Below are 15,424 nucleotides of genomic sequence, written 5' to 3' on the forward strand. Positions count from 1 at the left end.
GCTCGACTCGACCGCAACACGGTACGAGCTGTTAGCACTTAGCTTACCGTGGCTAGTTAGCATGCTAACAAACTGGCTAACTCATCCACTAGTAGTAGTAGCAGTACTGGCAGTTGGTATTATGGTGCCGTACAAGTACACCATAGTATCTGGTACTAGTACCGATGCCCTGGTATAGTACTAGTACTAGTGTAGTAAAAGTACTCGACTGATACTATGATGCAGTACTAATATTAGCACTGATACCCTAGTGTAGTAACTTACTATTGCCTGTCCTTGTACTATCTATCTAAAGTACTTGTTAGTACTGATAGCGTGGTAGAAGTACTGGACAGATGATACCCTAATGTAGTACTACATGTAATGATACATGTGTGTAGTACTAGTACTGATACCCTGGTGTTGTTGTAGTAGTAGTATTGATACCCTGGTGTAGTACTAGTATTGACACCATGGTGTAGTACTAGTTCTAGTAACGATACACTAGTATAGTACTAGTACTAGTATTGATACTTTAGTGTAGTACTAGTACTGACACCCTGGTGTAGTACTAGAACTAGTATTGATACCCTAGTGTAGTACTAGTACTGATACCCTGGTGTGGTACTAGTATTGATACCCTAGTGTAGTACTAGTACTGACACCATGGTGTAGTACTAGTACTAGTACTGATACACTAGTATAGTAGTAGTACTGATACCCTGGTGTGGTAGTACTACTAGTACCCTGCTGCAGTATCCACCTTCTTCCTGAATTGTGAATGTTACCCATGATCCATAGCGGTCTTGCAGTCTTGCTAGGTTTCCATGGTTACAGTAGCTGTTATCATTGGGCAGATGTTACCTGCTCACAGGTGGATTCATGGCACAATGTTTTGGACTGGAGCTAGCTACATGAACACTGTTAGCTACTGTTAGCTACATGAACACTTTTAGCTACTGTTAGCTACAGTTAAGTACTGTTAGCTACATGAACACTGTTAGCTACAGTTAACTACTGTTAGCTACAGTTAACTACAGTTAAATACTGTTAGCTACTTTTTGGAACAGTGGATTAGCCTTAGATTCAGTTCATTTCAGTTATGAAGATATTTGTAAATACCTGTAAAGAGTCTGTTTACCTGTAGAATATACCTGTGGCTACTTTTCAGATCTGTTGGTTCAGTCAATCACACAACAGTGTAGATGCTATTAAAGTCTGTGATTCAAGCTAATGCTGCTAATCTCCATGTGTACCTGTCACTTTCTACCAGTAACCATGGAGACCCCTGGCCGTATAAACCCACCTCCTGGTGTCTGACTGACATATTTCCTCTCTGCAGGTTCTGGGTCGAGTGAATCCGGTCTCAGGATGAGTTCTAAGGGGGGCGGCACCGCTCTGACCCGGAGGAGCTATAGACTGGCTTCAGATACCGATAAACCCAAAGCTACAGGTGGGTCTGGTTCAGGCTCTAACTGGTTCAGGTTCTAACTGGTTCAGGTTCTAACTAGTCCTGGTTGTTCTAACTTGTTCTGGTTCTTGTCTCAGGTATCGTTAATGAGAAGCTGCTCAGCGATTACCTGCATCATGTGTTTCCTTCCACCAATCAGGGACCTGCTGTGGCCTCGCTCAGGTAACGTCATCGTTAGTCCTTGTTTAGTCCTCACTAATTATCGTTAGTCCTCATTAGTTCTTGTTAGTGCTTGTTAGTCCATGTTAGTCCTTGTTAATGCTCTGGTAGTCCTACTTTGTTAGTCCTCGTTAGTCCTGGTTAGTCTTTGTCAGTCCTCGTTAATCCTCATTAGTCCTGGTTAGTCCTGATTATTGGTCGTTAGTCCTCGTTAATCTAGTTCTAGCACCCAGCATCTATTATTCCTTTCAGGTATTATAAGCAGGTAGCCTCGCGGCGCTGGGAATGTTGAAGTTAGGAAGTTGAAGTTGTTAAAAAAGGGAAAAATACTAAGGGATAATAATATCCGTATTTTATTATCACAGTTTATACACAGCGTTAATTAAACCTGATCCGAGGTCTGTGTTTGCAGGAAGCCTCTTGGTTTCCAGGACCTTGGATCTCACCTGGAGAGACTTCTGTCTGAGGATGAAGTGTCCGAGGACCAGTCTGAAGGCCGTCTGGGTCCTCAGCCCGTGGTCCTGGATCACACCAGCGGATTCGAAGGACTTCTGTTTGTAGATGATGACCTGCTGGGAGTGAGACGCCTCGTTAAAGATGCAGATCACTGATTGGCTGCTTCCTGTTGTGGAGATGTTGACCATCTGTTTCTGTTTTAAGGTCATCGGTCACAGCAACTTCAGCTCCATCAGGGCGACGACTTGTGTCTACAAAGGTCAGAGGATCCACGGAGGAACTCTTTAAACCTGATCCCCTGATACATGGAGCTCAAAGACATGAGCTTCTTCTAACTGACTGCTAGCTTACCCTAGCTATGTGTTTGAGGGAGGGGCTCTGTGTGTTTAGGGGAGGAGCTCTATGTGTTTGAGGGAGGAGCTCTATGTGTTTGAGGGAGGAGCTCTGTAGTTGGGGGAGGAGCTCTATGTATACGAGGGAGGGGCTCTGTATGTTTAGGGGAGGGGCTCTTTGTGTTTGGGGGAGGAGCCAGTTTGTCCTGATTATTTTTATTGTGTCTCCAGGGAAATGGGCCTATGAGGTTCTGATCTCGTCTCAGGGTCTGATGCAGATCGGATGGTGTACTCTCAACTGTCGCTTCAACCAGGAGGTAACCACACACCTCTGTACTCTGGGTACTGCACCTAAAACCTCTAACACAGGCATGTCACACTCAGTTTGGCTCTGGGGCCGGATCAGTAAAAGAATGTCAACTCCAAATATTTAGCTTTGTTTTTCAGTACTATGCTTCATCATTCAGCCTACATTTGTAGCCTACCCTACATATTATAATCACGGATGACAAGGGATCTTTTCTAAGCACAACACATTTATTCAAAAACAATGGGAAAAAAATGATTTTTCATGTTTGGCCGTGAATGTGTTCACAACTGGTTTATTTTAACAGTTGAGTGAATGCAGTTTTACACCTGAACCAACTCACCACACTAAACAAACTCAAGTGGGAGCTATAAAAAAAATATTTTCGCCTTAATTGTCATACTGCTTTGAAATAAATGAAAAAAGAAATACAAAATAAAATAAAATAAATAAAAAAGTTATAGCAGTGCATGGGCAATAGGATTAGACTACATCAGATCAAACTACTAGGCTGGGCCTACTGAAGCTGAGAATATACTGCACAATATTAATTGTCTTTAATATGACATACTTGTCTTTATGATGAGTGGCGCCGAATATTAAACTCTTTGAACACTGCAACTTGCTGATTACATACCATCACACTGGTTTTGCATTCACTTCTGTGAATAAATACTTCTCGGTCCATTTCTCCTGGAAAACTCTGCACTCCGTGTCCACTCTTCTTTTTTTTGACAGTGCCATTTTGGGAAGGGTGTGTTGACCGATAACTTGTTTAGTAGGTGAATGGTGAAGCAAGATTGCCGGTTTATTTTTACTTGGACACATCACGTTGCGAATGTTTATTTCCTGTGACTAACTCGTGTCAGTGCCGCATGCTTGACGTGAGCGCTTTTACACATTTACTGCCCTCTAGCGGCCGGAGGGAGCATTTGGTTTGTGTTTATTTTAAAAAATCACAACTTTTAATAGAAATTAGCTAGAGACTCGCTTCTTTTTTTGACATACTCAGAAATTTATGCCGGGCCGGGTTAAATGACCCAACGGGCCGGGTCCGGCCCGCGGGCCGTATGTTTGACATGCCTGCTCTAACACCTTCAGATACCTACGAGTCTGGGGACACAAAACCCAACCAGAGAACCTTCAGAGAACATGAAGCTCCAACTCTGAGACGTTTAAAATGTCTGAGGGTTAGTATCTAGTTAGAATAATCTCATCATTACATCAAGGACTGAATACGGGAAGAACTTAAATTAGACATTCCAGATGAGGAGTGGCACAGAACGTGGAACCAGCATCCAGCTGGAAGAATATGAACTAAAACAAAACTAAGCAGCAGCAGCACAGACGCCAAAAAATGTTATGAGGATGTGGATCTTTTAATGTAAGGACGTGGAGAACCTGAGACCTGATCACTGCTTTACTTACACCAAGAATAAATAGAGGAAAGGAAGCTTCAGGAGGAACTGGGGAACAGAAACACCACTGACCAGAGACATGAGGACAACATACAGAGACGGTACCAGAACAACAAGGACCCGGATAAAAGCATTAATGCTAAAGCCTTTAGCGAGTTGTGATGTTCTGTGAGGCAAATGGATGGAGGATATATAGATGTCGACCTCCATTACGTCTGGTTCCTTTAAGTTGAGTAAGTTTGAGTAAAAGTTTGGAAAAGTGAAGGCGATGCTGCAGCGTCTGAAATGTGATGAGGCCACGTCTCTTATCCACTGCTCCACTGCTCCAATGTCCAGGAACAAATCTTTGTACTAGAGAAGTTGACTGAGGCTACAGGATTAATAATGGATGGACTGTATGAACGTCCTCAGACCAAAGACGGTCTCTCCTGTCTTTTCAGGAGGGGGTTGGGGACACTCCAGACTCGTACGCCTACGATGGAAACAGAGTGAGGAAGTGGAACGTGACGACCACCAACTATGGAAAGGTATATATGTGTGTATATATGTGTGTGTGTGTGTGTGTGTGTGTATATTATATATATATAATATACACACACACATATACATGGAACGTTAAAATCTGTTGGACCGTCTGTAACGAGAAGCTGTCTCCTCCTCAGTCGTGGGCCGCTGGGGACATCGTGAGCTGTCTCATAGACCTGGACGAAGGGACCATAACGTTCTGCCTGTAAGTCTTGATGTCCTCACAGAGACGTCCTCACAGCTCAGAGACATGTTGTCTTTAGATATTTGTCCACTAGATGTCCATCTAATGTGAATCACAGTATAAGTGAAGACAAACACTGTGATAATAGTTGGGGATGGGTCGATACCACTTTTTCACATCCTATATTGATACTGATGCTGCAGCCTTGAGGATCGGCCGATACCGGTCCGATACTGATCCGTTTGTTTTTGTCACTCTAAAAGTTGTTATTATTACGTGGATGTAATTTGATTGTTACTGACATCTAAAAACATTCCAGTACAGCTGCTATTCTGGTCCCCAAAAGATAGAAGGAAAATATGTGACCACAGCTGAAGTGATGTTGTGACTTATTAAAAGTTAAGCTCACATAGCTTTTAACAGCATTTGTAAATGCTGCACCAGCTGCACCATTCTAATGTTTGAAATAAAATAAATAATGCAACTTGGTGCAAATATTTAAGTTAAATTAAATAATTTCAGTGTATAATCAGAAAAGTCACATTATACCTCAATGACATTGCAAAGCTGCAATAAACAATTTTATCAATTAACATAAAATAATAAAATAAAAAACCCCAAAAACTCTAAGCTATACACCTGATTTGCTGCACCAAAACGAAAATAGAACAATCCCTTGAGACACTCGTTTTGCAAACGTTGCACTCAGCTGTTTGACTTTTCTCCTCCGTTAGTGTAAAGTCAGGGCTGGACAATTTGAATTTTGATTGACATTTTAATTTTGGCTTCTCACGATCATAAAAACACTGTTATCAAAGAAAAACGATTAATGTGCCGCGCGGCGTGTTTGCAAGTTCCTGCGCTGTAAAAGCACCATGAACGCACCTCTGTGGCTGCAGCAGCAGCAGCGTGTGACGTGTGTGGATCAATAGTGGAACAGTGATTGACAACATGGCAGAAAGGAGCCTGAGCCCTTAGTTAAAAGACAGGTAGGACAACTTCGTCATTTGGAGACATTTTGGATTTAAATTGTCAGACGTGGAGCAGAAGGAGATTGTTTGTAAAGGTTTGCAAATTTATTTAACCATTTAAAGTTCTGCCATAAAGTGTCTATGACAAAGTATTGAAGGAGCAAAAGACCCAAAAAAGCGCGTCAACTTCAGCCACCGCAACTCAGTCCTCCATTGAGGACACTCTTTACAGCCGCTCCATGTCCCATCGACTCCTGGAGACAGAGACAGAGACAGATAACGGAGGCTGTGACATTTATGCTATAAAAAGTTATATTTAAAGTTGAGTTTTGGGGGTTCATTATTTTTTTTTTTTAAATCAATGAATAATTGTGTTTATTCATCATGATTTCAGTATCAATCAAAAATAATCATGATTATTATTTGTTCCATAACCCTTTAGCCCTATGTAAAGTAATCCCATATGGCAGACATGACTTCAGCTCTGCAGGCTTCTCTTCACGGTACAAAAACATAGGCACATGGGACCATGGGACAGTTGGACAACAGTGTTACACATGTGGCACAAAGTGAAGTTGAGGATATATGAGACAGTTTGGGCTGAAGGATCGGATCGGACGGGTTCTAATAAAAACATCCGATATCCGATCCAGTCATTTCGTCCTGGATCGGCCTGATACCGATCCAGTGGATCGGATTGGACCATCCCTAATAATAATAATAATAAATAAAATAATAAAATCATAGTAAAACCCCCTTTCCTTTATCACTCGTCCACATCTCCAATGGAGACTTTAATTTGTTGTCCTTCCCTCCGTCTCTATGTTAAGCTAAGCTAAGCTGACCGTTTAAATCTAGTATTATTGTGACGTGTATCATCTGGGGTCTCAGAGAGTTTTAAAGGTTCCACTAGAAGCTGCAGGTTGATTGATGGACATCTGTTTGTCTCCATGTCCTCAGGAATGGACAGTCTCTGGGGACGGCTTTCACCAACATTAAGACGGGTCCAGGTGTTGCCTACTTTCCTGCCATCAGCCTCTCCTTCAAAGAGTCCGTCGGCTTCAACTTCGGCAGCAGACCTCTCAGATATCCTCTAAGGCCCCTGTCGTCTAAGACCATGTCCTCTAAAACCCCTGTCGTCTAAGACCCTGTCCTCGAAGACCTCTCAGATATCCTCTAAGGCCCCTGTCGTCTAAGACCATGTCCTCTAAGGCCCCTGTCCTCTAAGACCCCTGTCCTCTAAGACCACTCGGATATCCTTTAAGGCCCTGTCTTCTAAGACCCTGTCCTCTAAGGCCCCTGTCCTCCAAGAACCTGTCCTCTAAGACCCCCATCCTCTAATACCCCTCAGATATCCTCTAAGGCCCCTGTCCTCTAAGACCCCTGTCCTCTAAGATCCCTCAGATATCCTCTAAGACCCCTGTCCTCTAAGAACCCCGTCTTCTAAGACCCCTGTCCTCTAAGACCCCTCAGATATCCTGTAAAACCCGTCCTCTAAGACCCTGTCCTCTAAGACCCCTCAGATATCCTCTAAAACCTTGTCCTCTAAGACCCTGTCCTCTAAGACCCTGTCCAATAAGGCCACTCAGATATCCTCTAAGACACCTGTCCTCTGAGACCCCTGTCCTCTAAGACCCCGTCCTCTAAGATCCCCATCCTCTAAGACCCCTCAGATATCCTCTAAGACCCCTGTCCTCTAAGACCCCTCAGATATCCTCTAAGACCTTTGTCCTCTGAGACCCTGCACTCTAAGACCCTGTTCAATAAGGCCACTCAGATATACTCTAAGACCCCTCAGATATTGTCTAAGACCCTGTCCTCTAAGACCCTGTCTAATAAGGCCACTCAGATATCCTCTGAGACCCCTGTCCTCTGAGACACCTGTCCTCTAAGACCCTTGTCCTCTAAGACCTCTGTCCTTTAAGGCCCCTGTCCTCTAAGAACCCCATCCTCTAAGACCCCTGTCCTCTAAGACCCCTGTCCTCTGAGACCCCTGTTCTCTAAGATCATTGTCCTCTAAGATCCCTCAGATATCCTCTAAGACCCCTGTCCTCTAAGAACCCCGTCCTCTTAGACCCCTGTCCTCTAAGACCATTGTCCTCTAAGATCCCTCAGATATCCTCTGAGACGCCTGTCCTCTGAGACCCTTGTCCTCTAAGAACCCCGTCCTCTAAGACTCCTGTCCTCTAAGATCCTTGTCCTCTAAGACACCGTCCTCTAAGGCCACACAGATATCCTCTGATACCCTTGTCCTCTAAGATCCTGTCCTCTAAGACCCCTGTCCTCTAAGGCCCATATCCTTTAAGAATCCATCCTCTTAAGACCCCTGTCCTTTTAAGACCCTTGTCCTCCAAGATCCCTCAGATATCCTCTAAGTTCCCTGTCCTCTGAGACCCCTATCCTCTAAGACCCTTGTCCTCTAAGGCCACTGAGATATCCTCTGAGACCCTTTTTTCCTCTAAGACTCTTGTCCTCTAAGAACCCTTCCTCTAAGACCCCTGTCCTCAAAGACTCTTGTCCTCTAAGACCCCGTCCTCTAAGATCCCTCAGATAACCTCTGATACCCCTGTCCTCTGAGACCCTTGTCCTCTAAGGCCCGTGTCCTCTAAGACCCCCGTCCTCTAAGACCCTTGTTCTCTAAGATCCCTGTCCTCTAAGACCCCTCAGATATCCTCTAAGACCCCTGTCCTCTAAGACCCCTCTGATATTCTCTAAGACCTTGTCCTCTAAGACCCTGTCCTCTAAGACCCTGTCCAATAAGGCCACTCAGATATACTCTAAGACCCCTCAGATATCCTCTAAGATCCTGTCCAATAAGGCCACTCAGATATCCTCTGAGACCCCTGTCCTCTAAGACCCTTGTCCTCTAAGGCCACTCAGATATACTCTGAGACCCCTGTCCTCTGAGACCCCTGTCCTCTAAGACCCCTGTCCTCTAACGCCCCTGTCCTCTAAGAACCCATCCTCTAAGACCCCTGTCCTTTTAAGACTCCTGTCCTCCAAGATCCCTCAGATATCCTCTAAGATACCTGTCCTCTGAGACCCTTGTCTTCTAAGACCATTGTCCTCTAAGGCCACTGAGATATCCTCTGAGACCCTTTTCCTCTAAGACCCTTGTCCTCTAAGAACCCCGTCCTTTAAGACCCCTATCCTCAAAGACCCTTGTCCTCCAAGACCCCGTCCTCTAAGATCCCTCAGATATCCTCTGAGACCCCTGTCCTCTGATACCCTTCTCCTCTAAGGCCCATGTCCTCTAAGAACCCCGTCCTCTAAGACCCCCGTCCCCTAAGACCCCGTCCTCTAAGGCCACTCAGATATCCTCTGAGACCCCTGTCCTCTAAGATCCTTGTCCTCTAAGACCCCTGTCTTCTAAGGCCCCTGTCCTCTAAGATCCCCATCCTCTAAGACCTCTCAGATATCCTCTAAGATCTCTGTCCACTTAGACTCCTCAGATATCCTCTTAGACCCCTGTCCACTTAGACCCCTCAGATATCCTCTAAGACCCTTGTCCTCTAAGACCCTTGTCCTCTAAGACCCTTGTCCTCTAAGACCCTTGTCCTCTAAGACCCCTTTCCTCTAAGACCCCTTTCCTCTAAGAACCCCGTCCTCTGAGACCCCTGTCCACTTAGACCCCACAGATATCCTCAACGACCCCCTGTCCTCTAAGACCCCTGTCCTCTGAGACCCTGCACTCTAAGACCCTGTCCAATAAGGCCACTCAGATATACTCTAAGACCCTTCAGATATCCTCTAAGACCCTTGTCCTCTAAGGCCAATCAGATATTCTCTGAGACCCCTGTCCTCTGAGACTCCTGTCCTCTGAGACCCTTGTCCTCTAAGACCCTTGTCCTCTAAGACCCTTGTCCTCTAAGAACCCCGTCCTCTAAGACCCCTCAGATATCCTCAACAACCCCCTGTCCTCTAAGACCCCTGTCCTCTGACACCCTGCACTCTAAGACCCTGTCCAATATGGCCACTCAGATATCCTCTGAGACCCCTGTCCTCTATGACCCCTGTCCTCTGAGACCCTTGTCCTCTAAGAACCCCGTCCTCTAAGACTCCTGTCCTCTAAGATCCTTGTCCTCTAAGACACCGTCCTCTAAGGCCACACAGATATCCTCTGATACCCTTGTCCTCTAAGATCCTGTCCTCTAAGACACCTGTCCTCTAAGACCCCTATCCTTTAAGAATCCATCCTCTTAAGACCCCTGTCCTTTTAAGACCCTTGTCCTCCAAGATCCCTCAGATATCCTCTAAGTTCCCTGTCCTCTGAGACCCCTATCCTCTAAGACCCTTGTCCTCTAAGGCCACTGAGATATCCTCTGAGACCCTTTTTTCCTCTAAGACTCTTGTCCTCTAAGAACCCTTCCTCTAAGACCCCTGTCCTCAAAGACTCTTGTCCTCTAAGACCCCGTCCTCTAAGATCCCTCAGATAACCTCTGATACCCTGTCCTCTGAGACCCTTGTCCTCTAAGGCCCGTGTCCTCTAAGACCCCCGTCCTCTAAGACCCTTGTTCTCTAAGATCCCTGTCCTCTAAGACCCCTCAGATATCCTCTAAGACCCCTGTCCTCTAAGACCCCTCTGATATTCTCTAAGACCCTGTCCTCTAAGACCCTGTCCTCTAAGACCCTGTCCAATAAGGCCACTCAGATATACTCTAAGACCCCTCAGATATCCTCTAAGATCCTGTCCAATAAGGCCACTCAGATATCCTCTGAGACCCCTGTCCTCTAAGACCCTTGTCCTCTAAGGCCACTCAGATATACTCTGAGACCCCTGTCCTCTGAGACCCTTGTCTTCTAAGACCCTTGTCCTCTAAGAACCCCGTCCTCTAAGATCCCTGTCCTCTAAGATCCTTGTCCTCTAACACCCTGTCCTCTGAGGCCCCTGTCCTCTAAGAACCCCATCCTCTAAGACCCCTCAGATATCCTCTAAGACCCCTGTCCACTTAGACCCCTCAGATATCCTCAAAGACCCCCGTCATCTAACACCCTTGTCCTCTAAGACACCTGTCCTCTAAAACCCTTGTCCTCTAAGACCCCTGTCCTCTAAGAACCCCGTCCTCTGAGACCCCTGTCCACTTAGACCCCTCAGATATCCTCAAAGACCCCCTGTCCTCTATGACCCCTGTCGTCTAAGTGCCCGTCCTCTAAGACTAGTCCAGAGGCGTCCTCTAAGACCCCCGTCCCGTCCTCTAAGACCCCTGTCCTCTAAGACCCTGTCCTCTAGCCCAGAGACGTCCTCTAGTCCAAAGACTTCTTGAATAAATCTCCTCTCATATTGTCCCTGTGGTGTCCACCCTCTGTGTCATTACTTCTTTAACCGGATTTTGTCCCACGTACCCCGTGGATGGATACTTGCCCCTCCAGGACCCCCCCTCTGCAGACCTGCTGAAGACCCACAAGCTGCTGGGCTACATCAAGAACGTCCTGTCAACGTCCATCGACTCTCAGGTGGGTGAGACTCTGGGACGGGTTGTCTTGGTCCAGAGGGACGGATGGATGGACGGTCACAGTGTTGGTTTGTTGGTTTGTTGGTGCAGGAGGACCGGCTGGTGGACCAGGACTGTGGTCTGTGGAGGCTCCATGGAGACCCCACGGTCCTCATCACCCTGGCCCACATCTTCAACCACTTCGCCCCTCTCATGGTGACACACACTACGCTACACACTATACACTATACTACACACTATACACCATACTACACACCACACTCTATACTACACACTATACACTATACTACACGCTACACTACGCTACACACTATACATTATACTACACACTATACACTATACTACACACTATACACTATACTACACACTATACACTATACTACACGCTACACTATGCTACACACTATACATTATACTACACACTATACACTATACTACACACTATACACTATACACTATACTACACACTATACACTATACTACACGCTACACTATGCTACACACTATACACTATACTACACACTACACTACGCTACACACTATACACAATACTACACACTATACACTATACTACACACTCCACTACGCTACACACTATACACAATACTACACACTATACACTATACTACACACCACACTCTATCCTACACACTATACACAATACTACACACTATACACTATACTACACGCTACACTACGCTACACACTATACATTATACTACACACTATACACTATACTACACACTATACACTATACACTATACTACACACTATACACTATACTACACGCTACACTATGCTACACACTATACACTATACTACACACTACACTACGCTACACACTATACACAATACTACACACTATACACTATACTACACACTCCACTACGCTACACACTATACACAATACTACACACTATACACTATACTACACACCACACTCTATCCTACACACTATACACAAAACTACACACTATACACTATACTACACGCTACACTACGCTACACACTTAACATTATACTACACACTACACTATACTACACACACTACACTATACTACACACTACACTACGCTACACACTACACTCTGTACTACACACTAAACTCTATACTACACACCACACTCTATACTACACACTATACACTATACTACACACTATACACTATACTACACACTCCACTACGCTACACACTATACACAATACTACACACTACACTCTATACTACACACTAAACTCTATACTACACACCACACTCTATACTACACGCTACACTACGCTACACACTATACATTATACTATACACTACACTATACTACAACTATACACTATACTACACACTACACTATACTACACACTACACTACGCTACACACTAAACTCTATACTACACACCACACTTTATACTACACACTACACTATACTGCACACTAAACACTACGCTTCACACTAGTGTGATTTTATACCTGGTTCTACCTGGTTCTAACTGGTTCTATCTGGTTCTAACTAGGGGTGTAACGGTATTTGTATCTGTCCCGTCATGGTTCGGTGCACGCAGTCACACGACGAATACGTCCTCATGTCAATTCAGGCCTCGGTAATGAGCCTGAAAGCTGCAGCAACTGACGTTACAGAAGCAGAAGAAGAAGAAGAAGAAGAAGCAGCAGAAGAAAAAGCAGAGGAGGAGGAAGTAGAAGAGGAGGAATGGGGAGTGTTGAGTTGGGCCGTTGGCTTCACTGAAATCACGCGTATGGGAGCAGTTCGGTTTCCCAGTGAAACCGTTTCCTCCGCGTCGTCCATTAATTTCAGATAATCGGCACCTCGTCAGGCATTAACCCGCTTATACCATGGTCCCTTACGAAATAAATAAATATTATGTCAGTTATTAATACGTTAATATTGTTTTTTACCGTTTGAATCATAAGTTTTCAACAAGGAGCGGCTGAGCGACTATTTAACATCTCCCGTCCAGGCGCTGCAGCAGTTACTGATCAGCGGAGGTTACAGAGATGATGCTTAACGTCTCATCACGTGATTCAAAGCATCATTTCAGAGGCCAGTGCACTTATTACCGCCTGTGTGTCTAGAGGATCGTGAGAAATTTCCACAGAGTCCACAGATAGTTGGAAACTAAATCGTTTCTATTGCAACAAATATTATCCACCATTCACTCTAATCATTTAATGTGTAGGATCCTCCTCTAAATTGTCCAGTTCCTCCGGTGTAACCTTGTTTTCTCTTCTGCTGCGTCCCAGTCTTCAAAATTATCAAATTCACCAAATAAGTTAAAGTTAACTATAAAATAACTAATTTTTTGTCAACTGTGTTGCCATTGTGATAAATAAACTGAATTAACTTATGTTCTGTGTTTCTGTTGCCATGGTTACCAGAACATCTGAGCCAGTGCATTGATGTAGAGCTGTCATCAGGTCATGTGACCGGAACTTATGGGTGTCCATTATCACCCGCAGCCAATCAGAATGGAGGATTCACCCCATGGTTTAAGTAAGAGTTAATGCCCGACGGGGTGAAAGGGTTTTTTCTTTTCCTTTACGAACAGAATGAATGAATGGTATGAAAACCCTGATGCATTTGTTTTATGTTTTATTCTGTTTATTTTTAACTTTTTACAACAGAAGATGGTTTTAGTTTTGCAGTTTCTGTTCAAAATAAATGAAAAAAAATAGTCTTATACATGTTGGACTTTTTGTTGCTATTTTCCCGTTATACCGAACCCGTACCGAACCGTGAGCCCCGTACCGAGGTACGTACCGAACCGTGACATGTGTGTACGTTACACCCCTAGTTCTAACTGATTCTATCGGGTTCTATCTGGTTCTAACTGATTCTGTCTGATTCTAACTGATTCTAACTAGTTCTATCCGATTCTAACTAGTTCTATCCGATTCTAACTTGTTCTAACTGATTCTATCTGGTTCTATCTGGTTCTATCTGATTCTAACTGGTTCTATCTGGTTCTAACTGATTCTGTCTGATTCTAACTGATTCTAACTGGTTCTATCCGATTCTAACTGGTTCTATCTGGTTCTAACTGATTCTAACTGGTTCTAACTGGATCTAACTGGTTGTAGCTGAGATCTGATGGTTTTAGCTCCAGTGTGTTAATACAGTAATACAATAAGTGACACATGAGGTGAAGTAAAGTCAGACTCTAGGACACTAGACTCTGGAGCGTCCCCTGTCTGTCCCTCTAACGTCTCTGATCCGTTTGTCCTGGTGTCCAGTGTAAAGTCTACCTGGTGGAGGACGTCCTGATGAACTTCCTGCTGGGGATTCTGGAGGGGGGGGGTTCAGTGGACGAACACCCGCTCATCCAGCAGCTCCTGGACCTGTTCTGGCTCCTGATGGAGGTAAAGGTCACACATCACCTTCATCACCATCATCATCACCTCATGGTTCAGAGACGTCCTCATGGAGATGTCCTCATGTCCTCATGGAGACGTCCTCATGGTTCAGAGATGTCCTCATGTAGATGTCATCATGGAGACGCCCTCATGGTTCAGAGACGTCCTAACGTGTGATATCCATCTTGTCTTCTTGTCCGTAGGACTATGAAGTAAATGAGTGTCTGAAGCAGCTGATGATGTCCCTGCTGAGGGCCTACCGCTACTCCCCCATCATCCCAGACCTGGGCTTCCAGGTAGGACCCGAGACCCTGAGCTGGACCTCAGTCTGGTTTGTCCTGTTCTCACCTGGTTGGACCTGTTTCAGATTCACTACCTGCGTCTGACCACGGCCGTCCTCCGCCATGAGAAGTCCAGGAAGTACCTGCTCAACAACGTCTTATATCCTTCAGTTATTAGCGTAGAGACTCTGTTTTTTTATATTTATTATTAAACCAGATGAATACGATGAGCTGAGATCACGTCTCTAGTTTTAGTTCATGAACTCGGTTTGGGACGTGTATCTTTATACATTTAACTCAGTAGCATTCAAAACTTTTTTAACATTGGTACTGGTTATAGTGTAGCTCATCAGAGAGGACGTGAGATCCTCTAATATATACAATGTCTTTACTGTCACTGCAGCAAAAACAACACAATTAAACAAAGAGTGCAGAGTTAAAATAAATAAATGAATGACTGAATGTTTGAATGTTTTTATTTTCTTTCCAGTCATAAACTGTTGATTAGTATGAGCTCTGCTGCC

At 44.6% G+C, this 15,424-nt stretch overlaps 1 protein-coding gene across 2 annotated transcripts in view; it reads left to right on the top strand.

Annotated features, from left to right (window-relative positions):
- LOC125007077 (E3 ubiquitin-protein ligase RNF123) overlaps positions 1-15,424 on the top strand; it is a 46,040-nt gene that overhangs the window by 158 nt on the left and 30,458 nt on the right. For both annotated transcript variants that reach the window (XM_047583649.1, XM_047583650.1), the window contains exons 1-14: positions 1-21; positions 1,322-1,432; positions 1,528-1,612; positions 2,022-2,187; positions 2,270-2,324; positions 2,629-2,714; positions 4,563-4,649; positions 4,785-4,852; positions 6,763-6,888; positions 11,142-11,256; positions 11,346-11,450; positions 14,500-14,625; positions 14,823-14,915; positions 14,987-15,060. The exon at positions 1-21 is cut by the window's left edge and continues 158 nt beyond it. In XM_047583649.1, coding sequence (XP_047439605.1) covers positions 1,351-1,432; positions 1,528-1,612; positions 2,022-2,187; positions 2,270-2,324; positions 2,629-2,714; positions 4,563-4,649; positions 4,785-4,852; positions 6,763-6,888; positions 11,142-11,256; positions 11,346-11,450; positions 14,500-14,625; positions 14,823-14,915; positions 14,987-15,060 — 1,268 coding nt within the window. In that variant the 5' untranslated portion in view covers positions 1-21; positions 1,322-1,350. The remainder of the gene's footprint in view (positions 22-1,321; positions 1,433-1,527; positions 1,613-2,021; positions 2,188-2,269; positions 2,325-2,628; positions 2,715-4,562; positions 4,650-4,784; positions 4,853-6,762; positions 6,889-11,141; positions 11,257-11,345; positions 11,451-14,499; positions 14,626-14,822; positions 14,916-14,986; positions 15,061-15,424) is intronic.

Source organism: Mugil cephalus, chromosome 4 (assembly GCF_022458985.1).
Source record: "Mugil cephalus isolate CIBA_MC_2020 chromosome 4, CIBA_Mcephalus_1.1, whole genome shotgun sequence".
Classification (NCBI taxonomy): domain Eukaryota; kingdom Metazoa; phylum Chordata; class Actinopteri; order Mugiliformes; family Mugilidae; genus Mugil; species Mugil cephalus.